The 21,174-nt window shown below is 38.0% G+C and overlaps 1 protein-coding gene and 1 long non-coding RNA gene across 2 annotated transcripts; one reads left to right on the top strand and one right to left on the bottom strand.

Moving 5' to 3' along the window:
* Window positions 1–2,415: 2,415 nt before the first annotated feature.
* On the top strand, window positions 2,416–15,807 carry naalad2 (N-acetylated alpha-linked acidic dipeptidase 2). Its single transcript, XM_085245666.1, has 20 exons — window positions 2,416–2,649; window positions 3,210–3,315; window positions 3,789–3,975; window positions 5,024–5,125; window positions 5,209–5,334; window positions 5,536–5,616; window positions 5,769–5,874; window positions 6,602–6,695; window positions 6,867–6,962; window positions 7,433–7,518; window positions 7,737–7,856; window positions 7,936–8,018; window positions 8,092–8,155; window positions 8,244–8,311; window positions 8,412–8,503; window positions 9,839–9,929; window positions 13,321–13,585; window positions 13,693–13,774; window positions 13,940–14,032; window positions 15,408–15,807. Exons 1-20 carry the CDS (start codon window positions 2,568–2,570, stop codon window positions 15,595–15,597), a joined length of 2,214 nt encoding a protein of 737 aa, XP_085101792.1. The 5' UTR covers window positions 2,416–2,567; the 3' UTR covers window positions 15,598–15,807.
* Window positions 15,808–15,924: 117 nt separating this feature from the next.
* LOC146559582 (uncharacterized) lies at window positions 15,925–17,857 on the bottom strand. Its single transcript, XR_014888363.1, has 3 exons — window positions 17,411–17,857; window positions 17,248–17,310; window positions 15,925–17,021 (listed from the first exon to the last, which is right to left on the bottom strand). It is a non-coding gene; the product is annotated as an uncharacterized LOC146559582 (long non-coding RNA).
* Window positions 17,858–21,174: the final 3,317 nt, after the last annotated feature.

Genomic DNA, 21,174 nt, shown 5'->3' with positions numbered 1-21,174 from the left:
AAAGAAAAGCGTCTGGACTTCTTTAAGTTGCTTGAAGACGTTTCACCTCTCATCCGAGAAGCTTCTTCAGTTCTAAGGTCAAAGGTCAAAGAACTGAAGAAGCTTCTCGGATGAGAGGTGAAACGTCTTCAAGCAACTTAAAGAAGTCCAGACGCTTTTCTTTGCAAGCTCCTTTGACTACGATGACCTGGATGACTGAGAACCTTCACAGACACGTAGGTCGATAATAACTTGCCTGACTTTAAAGGACAATTATTTTATTTTAAAAAATTCCATTTAACTAAACCAAACACTTTAAAGTACAGACGAACAGTCTGGAAAAAAAATACACTGACAATTTTTTGAAGTAAACAACTAATGTGTTGTAGTCTTTATGACAATTTTAGCAGGCATGATGTTAACAATGCAATTAATTGAAAAATATGGTAAATGGACTGGTTCTTATATAGCGCTTTTCCACTCTTCTGAGCACTCAAAGCGCTTTACACAACTTGTGCATTCACCCATTCACACAAGCACAACTGACATTCACACTCCGATGAATGCATCGGAGAGCAATTTCGGGTTAGTATCTTGCCCAAGGATATTTGGCATGCAGACTAGGGGAAGCCGGGAATTGAACCACCAACCTTCCGATCAGTAGATGACCTGCTCTACCACCTGAGTTACAGCCACCCAAATAGTTATAGATTTTACGCTTTAGCACACACAAAGAGCCATGTAGTGGAACTATAATAATAACTTTTATATTACCAAGAAATTATTAACACTGACTTATTAACGTATTAACTTATTAATGTGCTGTTTATGCAATAAGAAACCACTGAGATGAAGCTACTTCCGGCTGCTCCCTCTTCTTCACGAGGGGTAACAGGGGGTAGCTCTGCATGTTTGATTTGGCACTGGATGGCCTTCCTGATCCAACACCAAAGGACAGTTGACCACAGAGAAATTATTGCTAAAATTATAACTGTATAATCACTGTGAGAGATATTAGATGTTTGATTTGAATTTTTGCTAACAAACTAAGAATTGCTGTTTGGGGAGATGCATGTGAGAGTCCATGTTATTGTGATTATGACCTTTAGATCTCTGCATGGACAAACACCAGCATACATCAGAGAACATTTACACCCATAGGTCCCCAGAGGTCTCTGAGGTCATGTGATCAGGTCCTTGTGTATCATCCAAGGCTGAAAACTAAAGCAGACAGTGCTTTTGCAACAGTTGCTCCAAGACTCTGAAACTCCTTCTGAGCTTGGGGATCTTTGGGTTTGATGAACGCTTTCAAAAACAGATAAAAACTCATTTTTTTTAGACTTTTTGTTTTTCAGTTTTTCAGCATTTTGTTGTGAAGCCCTTTGTGATGTTTTTCTTGAAATGTGTTATACAAATAAAACTTTCTTACTTACAGTTTATTAATTATACCTGAACAACAAGTTAAATAAAAAAAAAAAAATCAACATCTAAATGCCGATAATTAAATTTGATTCCCAGATAAACAGCTTGTTGAGGAGTCACTGTTGTGGTTTGTGAACTCCTCACATTCCTGAGGGCAGAGAGCCTCCTCCCCACTTCACGCTTCAGCCGACTGCATGAAAGAGCTATCCTATACACCACACAGCTGTTCACAGAGCCAGGAGGGGTCAAGCAGAGCAGAGCATGCAAGTCTTTGCTGTGGGAAAACATGCATGACTATCAATAGCAACAGACAGTGGTCTAATAGGAAATCATGAAATTTTAGCTGATATGGATCTTAAAGTAAATAAACTTGTGCTTAATAACCTGCTTCCCTCTGTAGGAGCTCGGCTCACATTTCAGCAATGTGTAGAAAAGGGATTAAAGCTATCATACCTTTGATTGTGTGACAGAAATGGGTTTCACTAACCTGATTTGTTAGATCCCTCCTTTCTAAATAAAAGCCTCTGTAGCTGGTGAAATGTGCATTTTATTTCTTTTATTTGAGATTAATTACATTTTTATTATTAAAAAGGCCAATATCAGACATTTCCAGGTTTGGTACTTTGATGGAGGTTATGAGAGAGTTCAGAAAGAGCATGCTGGGCTAAAGTTTGTTCAGCTGGATCAGTGTCTGCTGACTAGAAGTGTTCAGTGCCCTACAAATTTCCCCCATGACCGAAAGTGATTTAGTATCTGCTATTCCATTTTCACTCAGCCAACCTCTGCTTTTTTTCTCCACTAGTGTCATTAACCCCCACCCCCCACTAGGAAAACAGTATCCAGAGTGGCTATCTTGTTTTATACTGAGTAATAACTGAGTCAGCACTGGAACAGCCAAGGTGCACGGCACAGCAATCAGCTCACAGGCAAAGCCAAGCATTAATGACTAGTTTCTTCTTTGCATTCCTGTCCAAGTTTTCACTCACCGCCTCTTTCAGTCAGCCACCACACTCCCTCCCTCTCTGTGTATCACACTCCACCTCACTCTGCCATTCCCCCGCTGTGCACTTCTCAAACAAATTACTCTCTATCGCTATCTCTGCAAGCGTGCCCTGTGGAGTCAGTTGTGTCCGTGTGTGGAAAAGTTGGAGCCGTGCCGTTTTAAAATGAGGAAAGAGAGCAGGTGGATTCGGTGGATCAAGTGGATTGTGATTGTGACAGTTTTGTTCGTGCTGGGCTTCTGCATAGGTAAGCTCGTAAAGCCAACCCTAGCTTTATCTGTATACTGATTGATATTGCCTGCGTGCTTTTCTGTTCCTTTTTAATGAAGTCTCTAATGCTATTGGGGGAACAACAGCATAGCTGTCCTGGTATTAATGAAGAAACCAGAGAGAGTTAATTAAATGACTTAAATAAATACACTGCTTAAGGAGATAAAGCTTTTTTTTGTTTTGTTTTTGTGAATTTGTCTAAAATGATTAATGTGAACTGTTAAAGTACTTAGTGCCCTTCGTGATGGCACAGTTTGAAGAGCTTGAGTGTCACCATACTGACAGATTTCACGTCTTTGTGCTCACAGCAGGTTAACACTCACTCCATAAACCCAACGAACCTTACAATATAACATTGGCAACCTTTTGTCAAGCACCAATACAACCAGTATAGTCCATCTATAGCCTTCTATTTCCTCTTTAAACTAACAATTTTAAACACATAACAGTGTGTGTGGTAACAATTCGCTTCTTAAGAGAAGTGATGCCGTTACAACTCACTCAATGCTTGTTTGTGCTCTATTTGTCTATGTGTAGGCTGGTTTGCAAAGCCTTCAAACACACAAAACCACACGGATTCCAGCCATTACCTGAAGGATTTTTTGGAGGAAATGAAGGCAGATAAGATCAGAGAACATCTCAGGTAAAAAGTGATCACCAGTATACTAAATCTGTTGTGTAAATCTGTTTTGCAGTGGTCTCTGTTGACTTTTTGACCCCCTCTGCTCCAATGTTTGTAGTCACACAGCAGTGCTAGTCATGGCGCTGACATCCCACTGACTCACCCAAATCTAACATGGTGTGCCAGGTGGTTTGTTGAGACCTCTGAGGACTCCAGCAAAGTGTACTGAAATCATGCTGGATACTAAATACTTAGTTTTTTATTGTGAAGTCTAGTTTTGATCCAAAGAACCTGAAGGTGAACTATAGCAACATGAACTGTTTCAGTTGAGTGAAAACATCTGGGCATGTGCATCATGTTGCGTTCAAGTGAAATCATGTATCAGCCTTGAATGCATGTAATAATTTTCTTTACATTTATTTTTTATGTATTCAGTTCAAGGTGCTATTCTTCACATAACAGTGCCACTGTAACCATCAGCATCCTCTCCACAGGAAATTTACACAACTCCCTCACCTGGCAGGCACAGAGCAGAACCTGAAGTATGCGGAGCAGATCATGAAAGAGTGGCAGATGTTTGGAATAGACTCAGTGGAGATGGTGCCATATGATGTCCTCTTGTCCTATCCCAATGAGTCACAACCAAATTACATCTCAATTGTTGATCACCTTGGCAATGAGGTACAGTGTGCTGGAAAAATGTGTACTGAAAGTGCATGTTGATGCAACATTGATTCAAAAAGACAGCATGCAAATTGTTGTGCAACCTTTCTATATGATGCATACCTCCCCAAACCTCTACTTGTGTCTGGTGCAATATTTCTGTTTTTATAGCATTAGGATGGAAGTCATAGTCATTTCATTTCATAGTCTGTAAAACAACCATTTTCATGTCTTGTGTTCAGATAGTGGAACCACTTTGGATTCATTTGTACTTCACACAGTGGGACACATTTAGTGACACTAATCCATTTCACCACCTCAAGAATAAAAAGCCTCTTGTGATTTTCCCATGCATTTGAACGTTCAGACCTCTTACTACTTCTCACTGTATCTGGAGAGGTAACAAAGTTGCTGACTGCATGTAGAAAAGACACACAGTAACATATTACTTCAACCCCCCTCTCCTCTCCTCCCCCACCCTTCTGATAGTCTTCACCACAGAAATGCAAGACTTACTTGTTTGAGTCCAAGGTCCTTTTAAGGTCTCGGTGTGCGATAAACCTCTGTGAGTGTCTGATAATGATACAACACAGAAAAACAGTATTGGTGCACTGTTGTATATCAGCTGGTTTGGATGCATTAAGGAGTTTAAAAGCAATCAGAGCAGCTAAATGTCTGAAGCCTGGAAATTATTTCAGGAAGTCAGATTGAGCTTGTACGACAGAGGTGCTTCACACCATAACAAGCAGGAGTCGTGTGGTCCTGTGCTCTATATACATAAGGACCCAAAAGCGTCCAGTTTATACTGTCATCCTTTATTTTCTGCTGTTGGTGTATTTGCTTATGGTTTACATCAAAGGGAGGCTTCTGCTTCTGTGTTGGTTAACTCTGCTCTTTTTTAGATGCTTTGCAATCTAGTCCAGACAACCATTGTCGTGTGTTTTTACTTTTTGACAAGATCAAAGCTGAGTTCACAGCTGACCAGCTTCTGATGGAAGCGAGGAAAGAGTTTCCTCAGCTGTTCTAATCCAGTTTAGTTCAGCCTCGTCTGTCTTTACTCTCTCAGGTTTTTAACACTTCCTTGGCTGAGCCGGTTCCACAGGGTTATGAAGATATTTCCAACATCGTACCTCCATACAGTGCTTTTTCTGCCAAAGGACAGCCTGAGGTAAACAAACATGTGTACACACGAACAATTATAATATTAAAACAGGCACCCGAGGCCTTTGCTTCTCCTTTGTTTCTCTTCAGGGGGACCTGGTGTATGTCAACTATGGTCGCACAGAAGACTTTTCTCAGTTACAAAGGGAGATGGGCATCAATGTGACAGGGAAGATTGTCATTGTCAGATATGGAAAAATATTCAGAGGCAATAAGGTAAGAAAAGTGTTTTCCTGGTAAATTTCAAAATATGCCAAAAATGTTTAAATTTTCATTCATCTTTAAGTGATTAATGCACTCTGTCAGCGTCACATCAGTCATCTGATTATGTGATGACTGGTTGAGAAGAAACATGACACTTTTTCTTCAAAATAACCCACAGCTCCCTCTCTGCCTCTCACCCTGTCTGTCTGCCAGGTGAAGAACGCCGTGTTAGCCGGAGCAAAAGGGATCATTATGTTCTCAGACCCAGCAGATTACTGGGCTGATGGAATCCAGGTGGGAATTTTAAAAAGCCACGATGCAGTGACAATATCTACAAACAACTGCAATTAATTTGTGATTAACCTTTTCTTGAAATCACAGTCTGACCACTGGCACGTCAGGACAAAAATGTAAGAATTAGCATTTTAGAATTTGTTTACTTGCAGCCCTACCCCGACGGCTGGAACCTACCTGGCAGAGGAGTTCAGAGAGGAAATGTTCTCAACCTGAATGGAGCAGGAGACCCGCTCACACCAGGGTACCCTGCTAAAGGTGGGCGCTGCCATGCGCTAGAGTCTGTACTCTCATCATGAGCATGGATGTCATAGTAATTTGGGGCTTTTAATGATTTCTTTGAAGCACCTTTAATGACTTTAAAGAAGAAGAATTAGGTATACAAGTTTTAAGTGATCTTGAATTTTTCTCTAATTCACACAGTTACTCAAACTTTCACGTACAGGGTCAGAAGTATTTAATATATTAACTGTTGCGTAAGTTGGACCCTAACTAGAAACTTTTGGTAGCCATCAACAAGTTTCTGCCATATTTATGACTGGATAATTGACCACTCTCTTATCAGAACTGATCAAGTTCAGTTAAATTTGTTGTTTTTCTTGTATGGGCTATGCTTAAAGGCAGAGTCTGTGCCAAGAAATCAACCAATATCGAGCCAGAATTACACCAGAAAGTTGTTGATGGCCACCAAACGCATCTGGTTGAGGAACAACTTGCTAAGAAACATTTAACCAAATATTAGTGGGGATGTACAGTATATATACTTTTGACCCTATGTGTATAATTTGAGTTTATGATTAGATTAGATTAGAAAAATCCAAGATATTTTAAAACTTGTGCACATAGTTCTTTTTTGTTAACAGTTCAAAGAAATCATTCAAAGCCCCAAATTACCATAATATTTATGCCCATGAAGACTATAAGTAAACTTCTGACCACTATTCTACATAGAGTTTACCTAACAACATAGTTTCCTCTCCTGCAGAATACACCTACAGATTCAGCCCAGAGGATGGAGTAGGACTTCCCAAAATCCCTGTGCATCCAATTGGCTTCCACGACGCTTTTCGTCTTCTGAAGTATGAATTTTTTTTTTTCCATTTCAAACACTTGGTAATAATGACCAATTTATTAGAGCATTGTTTTCACTTTCACTTCCATCTGGAGTTTAAGGTAACAAATGATACATTTCACTGGAGGCCCCTGGATGACATTGCTAGTGAATTTGTAAATAATTTTTCATGTTACAGTAACATGGGAGGAGAGATTCCACCCAACAATTGGAAGGGAGCTCTGAACGTCTCCTATAGGATTGGTCCAGGCTTTACAGATGAATTTAAGAGCCAGTAAGTTCTTGTCTAAAGCTTAAATCCTTCACATTTTCATACTAAACCCCTTTCCTCTCCCGCTGGCTGTTCTTCCTCTGCCACTTCAGTCCAGTCGCCAGTCTGTTTTTAGTGTTTGTCTCTTCTTTTTGTTGCTCTTGTTCACATTCTGTGACCCAGTGGCATCAAGCCAACTGAAATACAATGGAGGCCTTTGTACCGCCTGTGTGTGAGAGACATAACTAAATGCACACAACAAATCAAATCAGCTGTTCCTAGCAGACCAAAATTTTGAGCTGCAGTTTAAAGTTGTTCTGAGGCCATTCATTATAAAACAAACTTAAATAATAGCATTTTGTGTGTGTTGAAACTTATACCCCAGGCATGATCCCCAGGTTTTTGCACCAGTAATTTCCTGTTAAATTATTTTGGTCTGTTTGTGTCTTAATACCTTTGCATGTATCACTCATTCCTCAATCTGCCTCTCTCAGGAAGGTGCGTATGAACATCCACACTAACAACCAGGTAACCAGAATCTACAACGTCATTGGAAAGATTAGAGGAGCTCAGGAGCCAGGTACCAGAAACCCTTCATTCTGCATCACACAATTAGCATTGACGTGCAGACCGCAGCGTGGATACACAAACAAATTCGATGTCTGCATACAGTACGATATATAGGAATGAAAATACAGCTTGACTTTTGTTTGTCTGTTCAGAGACATTAAAACAGTGACTTAGTGTCTTTTTTATTTAACATCTCTTGCTACATGTGCTGTTGGTGGGTTTGTGTAGACAGGTATGTGATTCTCGGAGGGCACCGCGATGCCTGGGTGTTTGGAGGAATCGATCCCATGTCTGGCGCAGCAGTGGTCCATGAAACTGTCAGGAGTGCTGGCAGGCTGCTAAGTACAGGTATGATTTTCCCAGTGAGTGAATGAAATAATTACTGTATTAATACTCAGGATTCATTGACATCTGTTTGTGTGTGTAGGCTGGAGGCCAAGGAGGACTATAATATTTGCCAGCTGGGATGCAGAGGAGTTTGGACTGCTGGGATCTACAGAATGGGCAGAGGTACCGTATATGCAAATGTACACACACTATATTTAAAACACACAGAATTATCTCACTTCACCCTTCTCGTCAGGATAATGCCAGGCTTCTGCAGGAGAGAGCTGTGGCCTACATCAATGCAGACTCTGCAATAGAGGGTGAGAATGCTTTTCTGTTGAAAAAATGACTTAGTGCCAGGTTGTTTCTGGTTTTATTTGTATGTGTAAATGTCTTTTTAAACTCCAGGTATGTACACTCTGAGGGTTGACTGCACTCCATCACTGCATACTTTGGTGTATGACATCACGAAGCAGGTGGACAGATTTAAACTACCACAGATCTGAGTATATGATGCTTGTCCAAGCATCTTCTTCTGTCGACCCTGAGGTCATCTGTTTTCATGTTTTGGAGCAGATACCCAGTCCAGAAGAAGGAGAAGAGGGAGTATCTCTGTATAAGAGCTGGCATAAGAGGGACAACTGGACAAATGACCGTGATGCACCCAGGTAGAAAGCTACAAAGTTAGACAAAATAGGATAATAAGCATTATTATTAATAAGCAACAGTAAAAAATGTTGCCATTTGGGCACATTGTGTAAGACGCACTAACCGGCCAGAACAGGTATAGCAAATAAATGCATTTAGGCATGTAGACGACCTTCCAAAGCTTAAGTAACTTTGAATGTGGTGTGTTTGTTGGTGTCAGATGGGCTGGTCTGAGTATTTCAGAAACTGCTGATATACTGGGATTTTCCCACACAACCATCTCTAGGGTTTACAGAGGATGGTCCCAAAAAGAGAAAATATGTACTGGGCAGCAGTTCTCTGGGAGAAAGTGCCTTGTTGATTGCAGGGATCAGAGGCGAATGACTGCTTCCAGCTGACAGGAAGGCTACAGTTACTCAGAGCACCATTTTTTACAACCAAGGTATGCACAAGATTCACAATAAATGAATTCTTAATAAAGAAGATGGTCTACGGCAGCAGAAGACCACACCAGATGTGAGTCATGTTAGCTAACAACATGGGGTCACCAAAACTGGACAGTAGAAGATTGGAAGAATGTTTGCTGGTCAGATGAGTCTAAATTTAGCTGTTTGGATGGATGGTAGGGTCAGAAGTTGGTATTAAAAACATGAAATCATGGCTTGATTTGGCCTTTTGTGAACATTTCAGGCTGGTGATGATGTAATTATGTGGGGGACATTATTTTTCGCTTTGGGCTCTTCAGTACCAACAGAGCATCGTTTAAACACCACAGTCTACCTGAGTATTGTTTCTGATCATGCTAATAAAAAAAGGGATTCTGACGGTTGATTCCAGAAAGATAACACTCCATGTTAGAAAGCAACTTTTTCTGAAGACAGAAGGTCAAACTGAGTACTTTGCAAAGTGTACCTTATAAAATGTCCAACGAGTGCATATGCATTCTACTTAAAAGCCGTATCTATTCAGTCTAGTCTTTTAGTGTTTGTAAGTTAGCTTTAACCTCCTAGGACCACATATGTGGACATCACATTTTTGGTTGTCTAGACCAAAATACTAAATTTTGCAGTACAAGGGCCTGATATCCATTTACGAGGACATTATGCTGCTTCTGTTTTATCAAAATTTAAAACAAATATCCTCATTTGTGGCTCTCATTTTTCTTAGAAACAAAAATCAGGTTAAAAAAATCTGCTGATTCTTTGTTTTTACATACATTGGGTCCCAATATGCCCAAATTAAAAAAAAAATGCATGCCATGGAAGAGTTTGGGTCTTAGGAGGTTAAGTTAAATTTTGAATATGAGGCGTCTCACTCATTTTTCATTTATATGGCTCAATCCTGGTGTTTCGTAGGATCAGTAAACTTGGGTCAGGCAGTGATTTCGAGGCCTATTTTATCCGTCTGGGAATTGCTTCAGGCAGAGCTCGATACACCAAGAACACGGTGAGACATGCTGCACTCCCACATTTATCCATATAGTTATTTGTTTTTACCACAATTAAGGTACACTCAAAAAAATAACTCTTTAAATGAACATAAAAAAATCATGGAAAGAATTTCCACGTGATTAAATTGCTTTATTTTAGCATTATGCAATTCTGTTACTCCAACTTAATGCACTCAAGTTGGATCAACTTAATTAAAGATTGATGAATCAACGTATTTACTGCATTTTGATCCAATATATTTTAATAGTGTTGATCCAACTTAAAGAGTTTTGTTCCAACTCAATTCAGTAGGTTTTCTCCAACTAATTTACTAAATTTGGTCCCAGCTTAAGTTAATTGAGTTGAACCAACTCATACAAATTAAGTTATTCCAACACAAGTCTTTAATGCTAATAGAAAGCAATTTAATCACGTGGAAATTCTTTCCATGATTATTTTAAGTTAATTTAAAGAGTAATTTTTTGGAGCATTTAACAAAGTCTAGAGTCTGGTTAACATACATTTCACTATTACATCTAAAAGGTAAATAAAAATTTGTCATACACATCTTTTTGTTTTCTCCAATTTATTGAATTTATAGCAAATTTCACATAATGTATAAAGAATACATGAAATGCAAGTACAAGTTACATAACAGAAAAAAAGTAGTGGACAAAGTGGAAAGTTAACCTGTTAAAACAATTTTTTAACAACAATGAATGGCTGAAGCAGGTGATTTTTCGATGACCAATACAACTACTTTGAAGGTCAACAGATGCACTTTCAAAAAAGAAAATATCTGCAATTATTTTAGGTTCATGGTCCAGATACATGGTGTAGCTGTTGTAATGGGAACATTTCTCAACGAGAAAATAGTGTTTTGAGAACCTGTACTTTGTGTGCTGTTGGATAGTTCGTGTGCATCTAATTCCATAAGAATCTTCTGCAGGACCTCAAAGGTGTACCTGAGTTCCAGAGGGTAGCTCAGGTTCAGTGAATAGACCAGACCAAGCAACATTGTCACTGCAAAAACTACATTGCCCAACTCACCCATCACTTCCACCCCCTCTAGAACAATCACAACATCCTGAGGGTCATCGCCAGGCTCCGCACCCTCTGACCGAATGACACAGATTCCAAAGACTGTCTCTGCTATGGCAGTGGCGATGCTTTTTATCAACTTCCTGTGACAATAAAACAAACAAAAAAAAAGATAATGATTTCTCACTAATGTCCATTGCAAACAGTTTTAAAAGTAAATATCTGTTTTACATTAATGTAAAATACCTAAAAGCTTTATTCATTCAAGCCTTATAATAATGTAAATGTAATCAAAAATGACTGCCCGATATTTTTCCTGACTCATGAGAAGTTCATTCAATACCTCAACAATGTCCTGTCTTTCAAAATCTTGTGATAGGGGTGACTGTGGCACAGGAGGTAGAGCAAGTTGTCTACTGGTTTAATCCCTGGCTTCTCTAATCTGATACTAAAACTATCAATGGGTAACATACTGAACCCCAAGTTGCTCCTGATACATCCATTGAAGTGTAAATGTTACATAAAAATCTTGTATGAATGTGTGTATGAATGAGGTTATTATAATGATATTATAATAATGATAGTATAAAACACTCAAGAATGGTGTGTGTAGTATCCAGTGAGAAACTTAAAGCTCTTACTTTTCCTATTTTAAAAGGTATTTTTTACAGCCACCGGTAATTTATAGGAAAACCCCATCCCCTGAAACTTTTTGTATGTAGTTCAAGCTTATCTTTGATCATCTCCTTAGTTAAGGATACAGGCAAGTTAACATACCAGGTAATTCTTCACCAGCTTCTCAGGATCTTCATTCAGGTACACGCAAAGACCTTTGGCGATGTATTCTCTTCTGATTTCAACAGCATCAGTCTTTATACACAGAGGGGGAAAAAAACAAATATATACGGAAATCCATCTCAACGACCTAGCAGTGGGATTAAAGAGCTTTTAGTTGAATTACCAGGAATTTGTGAGAAATACAGAGGCTATTGTTTTACGGTCTTAATCTTTTCAAATAGTATTTATGCATTTTAGACAAGTCTGTCATTTTAATATTGTTTTGTAATTTGTGTATTAATTTAATCATGCCATACCCCCAATTCAAGAAAGTTTAGATGATGTGTACATAAAATCAGAATGCAATGTTTTCTTGGTCTCAAAACTATATGTCACCTACAAATGAATATATTACATTTTTAACATGGGAATATGATAATTTTTAAGAAAAATATTAGCTCACCATGAATTTGATGAACTGGCCTGCCAGCTCTCCAGACCTTTCACCACCTGATAAGATTAAACATTTATTATCTTTACAGGAGGGAACTGCAAGTCTCCAAGTTTATTAAGCAGAAAAATATTAAATTTCAAAAAAATTAAAAAACAGGAAAACATATCTGTTCATGTTTTGTCTTTCCTCCTCAGTGTACTAAAAACACAAATTGTTAAATAAACCACTGTCCATCAGTTGCAACTTACAAACTTACAAATTTCAACAACCCACACGTAAAATGTAAATTTATCACAACAGTCTCTGTGGTAGAGCCAAACTAGCTTATGTGCAGAGGTTAAGTTATAAACAATATCTATATTTGGAGTAGCTAAGTCTTTCATATTAGGCTATCATGCTAGCATGACATTGTGCTATATTCTTGCACTAACGTGTTAGCTAGCTAGAATGGCATAAACAAACAGATTTTTTTTTTTAAAAACAAAAAAACAAATGTGAATAAATAGAACTGAAAAGAATCGACAAACTAATGATACCTTTGTGCAAAAAGTATTTTCATCAAGATGGATGAAGATAGATTCACTCTTACCTTTCCAAGATGACCGTGAAGCAAACCATGTGCTTTCCTGCCTCTTGTTGTTTAGAATCTCACGTGATCTTGTGATATCGCGAGTCTTTAAGGCAGCTAACCACTCTTGTTAGATTTTATCATGTCATATCAACAAGAATAAATTTAAGAGGCGCTAAGTTGGTAAATTTCTTGTAGATCTTATATGATTTTATTACATTCACCTTAGAAACATAAATTCATTGTGTTCAAATTACATGTTAGAGTGTTGTAAATGCAATAACCACCAAATTTCACTTTTTTGAGTGTATATGGCTATGTGCTTTTGCTGTATTCATAGTGTAAGCGTTTGTATATCCAGAGTTCTTTATATTTGCATTTTTATTTTCTACTACAATGTAAATCTACTGTGTTTTATTCAAGATCGATGTTATTGAAAGTTTGACTTTACCAAAGGGTGGAGTATCTTAGTGAGAATAAGAGGTGACTGAAGGGTCTTTATTGTAGAGGTTAAGTAACTGTGAGCAAGCATGGACTCATGGTGAAGTATTTTATGTGTCTATTCAGAAAACAGAGCGCTACAGTAGCTATCCAGTCTATCACAGTGTGTATGAAACCTTCGAGATCGTGGAGAAGTTCTACGACCCCTCGTTTAAGAGGCTTCAGGCGGTGGCCCAGGTGAGAGGTGCACTCATCTTCCTGTTGGCTGACTCCCAGCTGCTCCCTCTGGATGTTAATGAGTATGCAGATTCACTGAGGAAATATGCACAGAGCATAGCACAGCTGGCCCAGAAGAACTTAGTGGAAATGGAGACGTATAAGGTGTCATTTGGTGAGTTATGGTCACTGTTAATACAATAATGTCATGACCCAAAGATTGCAGAAGTGCTGTCACAGTATATGTGGTGCACACTTTTTAATTGTATCTATTTTCTCTAGATTCCCTCTTTTCTGCAGTCGAGAACTTCACTGTTGCAGCCAGGGATTTCCACGAGCGCCTTCAGACTCTCAACAAAGCGGAGTACGAATTGTGTTTAACGTGTTAAAAATTTCAGGCGTCTTAATCAAAAGCTTCACTATACTTTTCTGCATGTTTCTACTGTATACAGTCCTTGAAATGTGTCTTGAGACTTGACATGTAGTGAAATTCAGATGGAGGTGTAATAGTATTTTTTTGTATGTGCAGTCCTCTTCAGCTACGAATCATGAATGATCAGCTTATGTACTTGGAGAGAGCCTTTATAGACCCTCTGGGCTTACCTGGCAGACCTTTCTACAGGTTAGTTTCTCACAAACACACAAAAAACATTTTTCTATTTTTTTGCATTGTTTTACAGCTACACCTCAGTATACTGCCCATTAGTTAGCAGCATGGACTGAGTTAGCATTATTATGAGCAGTAAGATTGATCTAGATTAATTCATTTTTTTTAAATTTCACAAATTTTGCAAAACATGTCTGTAGCATTGTATTATTCTTTGAGAATACCTGGGCAGGTGGAGGCAATGCTCTGGGGAGGAGAGGAATGATGGGGAAGATTTAAGCATGTAGTGAAAGAGGACATGCAGTGAGGTGGTGTGACAGATGAGGATACTAGAGATGGAGGCAGAAGGAGGCAGATGATCTGCTGTTGTCACCCCTAAAGGGAGCAGCCAAAAGAAGATTTCTTAAAACTAATACATCACAAAGCAGTAGTCTATGCAGTAGCAACGTTTTTAAATTGCAGCTTCTCAAGATTGAGCAGCCTTGTTAGTGTTGTCACCACCTTACTGTGGCTGCTTAGAACAGAATGATTTATTTCTTTGGTTTACATTTACAAGGCATAACATGTGAAACTACGAAGCATTAAATTGAGAAAACAGCTATTATGAGAAAAGTGTAACAGTCATTGCATCTCATTGGGCTTTCTGGGATGTCCACTTCACCCTCTATTTCTGTGAATTTAAACATAGTGCAGCTCAGCTCTATGGTTTACCGATCCAGTCTCAAAGTACACTTTGGGATGGGCTCCTATGTCATATGAGTCTCCAATAAAACACTTGTGCTACTGGGTACCTCACAAGACAGATAATCTTTAAAACTGCTTCGTCTGTGGTCCTTGTCACTGAATATATTCTGTATCTATGCTGTACATTAGAAAATTTCACTCTTTTCTAAATGTGATATTTTAAACCCAAGACTAGCCAAGTTTACCTTGGTTTAGTCATCCTATGTGTGCATTTAACAGTAAAAAGAAAATGCTAAATGGCACAAATACTGTGTAGTAGTTTCTAGATTTTTTAGAAGTATTTATAAATTCTGTCATGTGATGTTTTCGTGCAGACAGCTGTCACTCTTTTTATAAACATTCATAATTATATTTTAATAATTACACGATAACTACAGTGTCCTTCAGACTCTTGGCTCCTGAAACAAATTTTAAATATTATTTTGATCCTTTTAAACTGTATGCATGACTGCTTCTCAGATTTATACATTTGAAAACACAGCTGACTGTGAGAGGCAGTAGATGTCAAGACTCTTGTCCTCTTTACTTGTTCCCACTCTTGAACTTCTTTTTTTCAAAAATAGCACACATGTATTTCTCTTGAAATACCAGTGAGTGCATTCCCCTAACGATACACTTCCATTTAATTCATCTGTTCTATTTTCAGGCATGTGATTTTTGCTCCCAGCAGCCACAATAAATATGCAGGGGAGTCTTTCCCTGGGATCTATGATGCTTTATTTGACATTCAGAACTCAGCTGACCCAGCAAAGGCCTGGGAGGAAGTCAAGCGTCAGATCAGCATAGCAGCTTTCACTGTCCACGCTGCTGCCATGACCCTCACACCGCCTGCATGAAGACAATATAAAAATGTGTAATTAATTTGACAATTATAAGATCTCCAGTTCAACACACATGGGAATCCATGTTTATCTGGATGTTTTCCAGAACACCTAGACCTGCAGAACAATGTGAAATGCTTCATCAAAGCTTGAGAAATCTTTGTACTTTTTCAGGTTTCTGTTTTATGATGTGGCTCCACAAATAAATCTGTTTTTTTAATGTTTTGTAATAATATTTGTGATTACAAGTCCACTCAACTCTTCACATGTGGGCACAAAGATCACTGATTTTAGTTATGCACGCAGATTTTTTTGACAAATTTACTCAAATGAAAGGTACACAGCAAAGTTTATTGCATGATAAAATGATCTCATGTTGTGGAAACACTGTCAAACATTTATCCTATGTTTAAAACGCTGAGCTGTCAAAGTTATGACATACAAGGGATGACATTACGAGGCAATGAAGCCCAGACATTCGAACAGTTGTAAAAAAAAAAAAAAAAAAGCTTAAGTGACAATCAGGAAAAGTTACAGTGTAAAGGCAAAAATATGACAATAATTTCACAAATAATAATATAAAATATAATCCATACAGTTAGGGTGAATAAATCTGATACTGTGTTAACTGGAAACAACATTGGTGTTCTTACACTCATAAATATCTTTTGTGACTTCTTTGTGTGATTTTTGTATAAGGACACCTAAAGAGAATGCACAGAAATAACACATGAATTCCATATTGTGGAGGCTGACAACAACACATACTCATTAGAGAAAAATGTCTTGATGCATGCTCAATCATCCAGGTAAGGAAATCCGGTGGGAGAAACATTTTGAGTCACTTATCCAAGTGACTTGATAAGTGACTTATCAAGTCACTTGGATAAGTTTCGAGTCACTTATCCAAGTGACTTGGAATGTTTCTGCCACTGAAAACGCTAAATCCAGATGAACAGAATCAATCTTTTTGGGATTAGAGAAAAATATCAAAGAGATAACTTAAGACTAAAATTGATTCATCCATGTGGCTAGATAAATAAGCTGCCTAACCACAGTTATATCCCTTAAGCCTTGATTAAAGCTACAGTACATTGCCAGTGTTAGTGCAAGGTTTGAGGTTTCATCTGTTTACTTTTAATAAAAGGTCTGACATTAAACATTTGATTTAAAAGGAGGTCAAGTGAAAGAAATCAGATTTGCCACAGTGACACTACTGAAGGGAAGGACAGACACACAGGCGACAAAAGACTAAAGAGGGAAACAAGCTGGAAGTGAGCTCTGAGTGTCCTATGTGTGATTGGTGTCCTCCTGTTCCTGATTCTGTGGCAGGGAGGGCAGGTCCAGACGGGCCCATGTGATTGGTTCAGCCTTCTTAAGAGACACCTCCATCTTAGAAGCCAACAGGTTCACCGCACTGTTTTTTTTACCTCCACAGCCTGATAGGATCAAGAAAAGGGATGGCGTCTTTTAGGTTTTTAATTCTATTTTATATCGTTACTACCACTGGAGGGCGCCAAATGTGTAACTTTCCAAAAACATGTGCTGCTATATTAATATTAATCATTTAACAATAGTCAAAGTAAAATCAACAGTGATCATGCAATACAGCTTAATATTAAAGCACAAACAAAGTTTATAATGAAACACAAGGTGGTCACTTACCCCCCATAAAATGATCTTCTGTTCAAACTCTTTATCTCCTTCAAACATTACATGAATGTTCACCTGGGACAATCAGAGAATTACTTATTACCAACATTAGTCATAATTAGAGATATGATGGGGTGTATATGTGAGAGGTAGAACATGTCTTTGTGGTTTCTACCGTGGTGCTGTTGGCCTCGACATAACTGAGCTCTGGCAAGGAGTTCTTTGCATAGATGGAGATGATAACTTGACTGCCGGTCTGGTGCCAGTCAAATCTACACGGCATCACCGTCGTCCCCTGGAGATAGAGAGAGTCAGAGAAAGACAAGATGATCATCATCAGGAAACTATAACATTTGTTAACTTGAAAAATTTGCATTTCCTGTGAAAATGCAGTGTGGATGCTTTAAGCTGAAGCTGTCTGCAAAAACTAGCTGAAAAAGCTGAAAAGTTGCAGAAATTGTAAAAACTTTGCAGAAGCAAAAGAAGTTTGCTAAAATGGAATAATTTAGCAGAACTGCAATATCTTAGAGGAAACATAATACTTGGCAGAAATACAATAGCATAGCAGAACTTTGCAGAAATATTGTAACTTACCAGAAACATGATAACTTCTCAAAAATACAAGAATTTAGGAGAAATAGTGTAAGATAACAGAAAGAATATATTTAGCCAAAAATACTTAAACATTACGGAAACACTATGATTTAGAAAAATAGTACAAGATAGCAGAAATACTGTGATTTACCAGAGACACTGTGATGAACTATGAATATTGTAATTTTAAATTAATACTATGTTTTAGCACAAATACTATAATTTGACAGAAATACGATCATTTGGCAGAAATACTGTTTCAGCACAAATACTCTGGTTTAGCACAAATATTATAACATAGCAGAAATACAATTATATAGCAGAAATGCTATATTTAGAAAGAAAAATATAATATAGTAGAAATAGTATGATTTAGCAGAAATACTGTATTTAGCACAAGTACCAAAAAGTAGCAGAAATACTATGATTTAGCAAAAATACTATGATTGAGCAGAAGTACTAAGATGTAGTAAAAGTACTTTGATTTAACAGAAATACAATTATGGAGGAGTAATACTTTAAAATGGGAGAAATATTGATACACACGCACATACACAGAGCCTAAAGGGAAGAGTATTTGTGCCATGGAGTGTTAACAAGAATGTGAGGTCCATATTAGAATAGCTGGTAAAATCATAAAAGTTTGCAGAATTGTAATAAATGATGAATATGAATTACTGGTCTGTGACAGTGTATTAATTTGTAGGGAAAAAAAATGTTGACAAGGTGGAATCGAACCCACGACCTTTGGTTTGAAGACCCGTGTCATTACCAACTGCGCCACTGGGAAAGAGAGCGGGCATTTTGAAAAAATAGGACAATGAGCAGTAGTGATGGGATTTCCGGCTCTTTTTAGAGATCCGGCTCTTTCGGTTCGGCTCACTAAAAAGAGCCGGCTCTTTCGGCTCCGAACCGGCTCTTCAGGTTGTTTTGTTGCTTTAATTAATTTATTATTAACAATAATATAAAATTATGCACAAAAGGAAAACAAGTGGTTTTTATTTATATATGTTTATATATAAATATATGCGGTGGCCCCTAGAGACAAAACACGTACAAACTCCAAAACACATTTCTAGCATGAACTGAACTTCCAAAGCAGAGCTACTAGATCACTTAAATGACACAATTGAAAGCATGTGTGTATTGTTTGTGTATTTATACACAGGCACTCATATATATATTCAAATAATTTAAAAAAAAGTTCATTTACCTGTTATTACCACACACCAAATCCGGTCGTTGGTACTTGCTGGCTTGTGTAGCCACAAGATAACAAAGGCTCAACACTGCGCCCAGCATCCTGGAGCACTTCTGTTGTCTTTTGTACGTGTTTTGAGTTTTTATGTGCTTCTGAGTTTTTATATGCTTCTGAGTTTTTACGTGCTTCGGAGTTTGTACGTGTTTTTACGTGTTTTGGAGTTTGTACGTGTTTTTACGTGTTTTGGAGTTTGTACATGCTTCAGAGTTCGTACGTGATTTGAAGTTTGTATGTGCTTTGTCTCTAGGGGCCACCGTAAATATACTTTTATTTATTCACTCCACATAAAATGTAATAAATAAATCATATAATACAAAAATCAACTATTCACATTTCAAGTTTTAACTATTTAAATTTTCAGCTTTTTCCTTTCACAAATTTAAAGTGAAAAGAACACAAAACACTGCAAACCACAACACAATTAAATATAAATTATAATATGAAAACTAAAAGAACATGCATATTCTCTGTCATATGGACCTGGATAAATAAACTTTCTCAATCCTTTATCATCTGCAACCGAAAATAGTTGTGGATGATTACTATACCTTTCTAATGTTGTTGTCCCTGCCTCTCTTTCTCTCTCTCTGGCTCTGTTCTTGTGCTACTGAGTGTAACTACCGCCCCTCCCCCCTCTGCCCAGCGTAAAGCACAAGGCTCGCGTGCAGAGTGAAGCGGAAAAAAAGTGCGAGAGAGAGGCTGAGAGAAAGAAAAAAAAAAAAAACCCCCACGTGACGGCTCGCGATAAGGAGCCGGCTCGCGTCGTTCACGTCAAAGAGCCGGCTCTAAGAGCCATTTCGTTCGCGAACGACCCATCACTAATGAGCAGTCAGAATTAGATCGCGGTGAGAGGCAAAAAACGCTGTTTTTTGGAGTTACAAAACGTTGTGTAACCCAAAAAACTAGGTGGATTGAAGCATAGTTCTTGTACTGGGTGAATCAGCGGACTTTGGTGTACTTTGACTGCGATTTTCATTGCTCTTTGTATCTCAGTCGCGGAGATATGACGAGAGAGGAAACGGAAGACCTCAGATATGATTGGCTGGCTGGGAAGCCGTGCAGGCCCTGATATGTGCATTTGAATGTCTGAGTCCTCACAGAGGATTGGCTCCCTGGGGACCTGGCAGAAATATATAGAAATACTATGTTAAGCACAAATCCTATAAAAAGCAGAAATACTATGTTAAGCACAAATCCTATAAAAAGCAGAAATACTATGTTAAGCACAAATCCTATAAAAAGCAGAAATACTATGTTAAGCACAAATCCTATAAAAAGCAGAAATACTATGTTGCCTCCACCTGCCCAGGTATTCTTTGAGAATACCTTTGCAAGTGTTTTGGAGTTTCTACGTGTTTTGGAGTTTCTACGTGCTTTGTCTCTAGGGGCCACCGTAAATTAAGTTCCATCTTACTATATCTTCCTTTATTTTTTTGTATAAGGGTAGGTAGTTCTGTTCAAATAATTTTGTAAGATCTTTCGGTAAATTTATGCCTAAATATTTAAAAGACTCCGTTTGCCATACCAGGGGATAACTACATTTTATTTCTTCTGGTGGGCTATAATTATATGAGAGTAGCTGGGTTTTACCTATATTAATTTTATAGCCTGATAATTGGCCGTATTGTTCAAATGATTGCATCAGTTTGGGTAAAGAATATGTTGGGTGTCCAAGGTAGACCAAAATGTCATCCGCATAGCAAGCCAGTTTATATTGCATCCCTTTGATAGAAATTCCCTTAATGTCTTCGTTTTGCCTAATGAATTGAGCTAGTGGTTCCAAGTATAATGCGAAAAGTAACGGTGACCATGCACAGCCCTGTCTAGTGCCCCTTTTTAGGGTAAAACTGTTAGATAGGCATCCATTAATTTTAATCCTGGCTGTAGGATTATCGTATAGTGCTTGTATAGTTTTAATAATCGTATCATGAAAGCCAAATTTATATAATACCCTGTAAAGGAACTTCCAGTTGACGGAATCAAAGGCTTTTTCAGCGTCTACACTCATCACAATTGCTTTGATTTTATGTTTTTGTATATGGTCCATAATATGTAGTGTCTTTCGTATATTGTCCTGTGTTTGG

The sequence above is a fragment of the Mchenga conophoros genome, linkage group LG14, assembly GCF_057382185.1.
Source record: "Mchenga conophoros isolate Kocher_MC1m ecotype Shallow Benthic linkage group LG14, M_conophoros_male_GT1.1, whole genome shotgun sequence".
Lineage (NCBI taxonomy): Eukaryota > Metazoa > Chordata > Actinopteri > Cichliformes > Cichlidae > Mchenga > Mchenga conophoros.
The sequence above is the reverse complement of the archived record's forward strand: the minus strand, read 5'-3'. Positions and strand labels throughout refer to the sequence as shown.

Coding starts and splice junctions, on each gene's coding strand:
- naalad2 (XM_085245666.1), top strand. CDS start 2,568: ATGAGGAAAGAGAGCAGGTGGATTCGGTGGATCAAGTGGATTGTGATT. Junction 7,519..7,736: donor TAGAGGAGCTCAGGAGCCAG/GTACCAGAAACC, acceptor GGGTTTGTGTAG/ACAGGTATGTGATTCTCGGA. Junction 14,033..15,407: donor CCTGGCAGACCTTTCTACAG/GTTAGTTTCTCA, acceptor TTCTATTTTCAG/GCATGTGATTTTTGCTCCCA.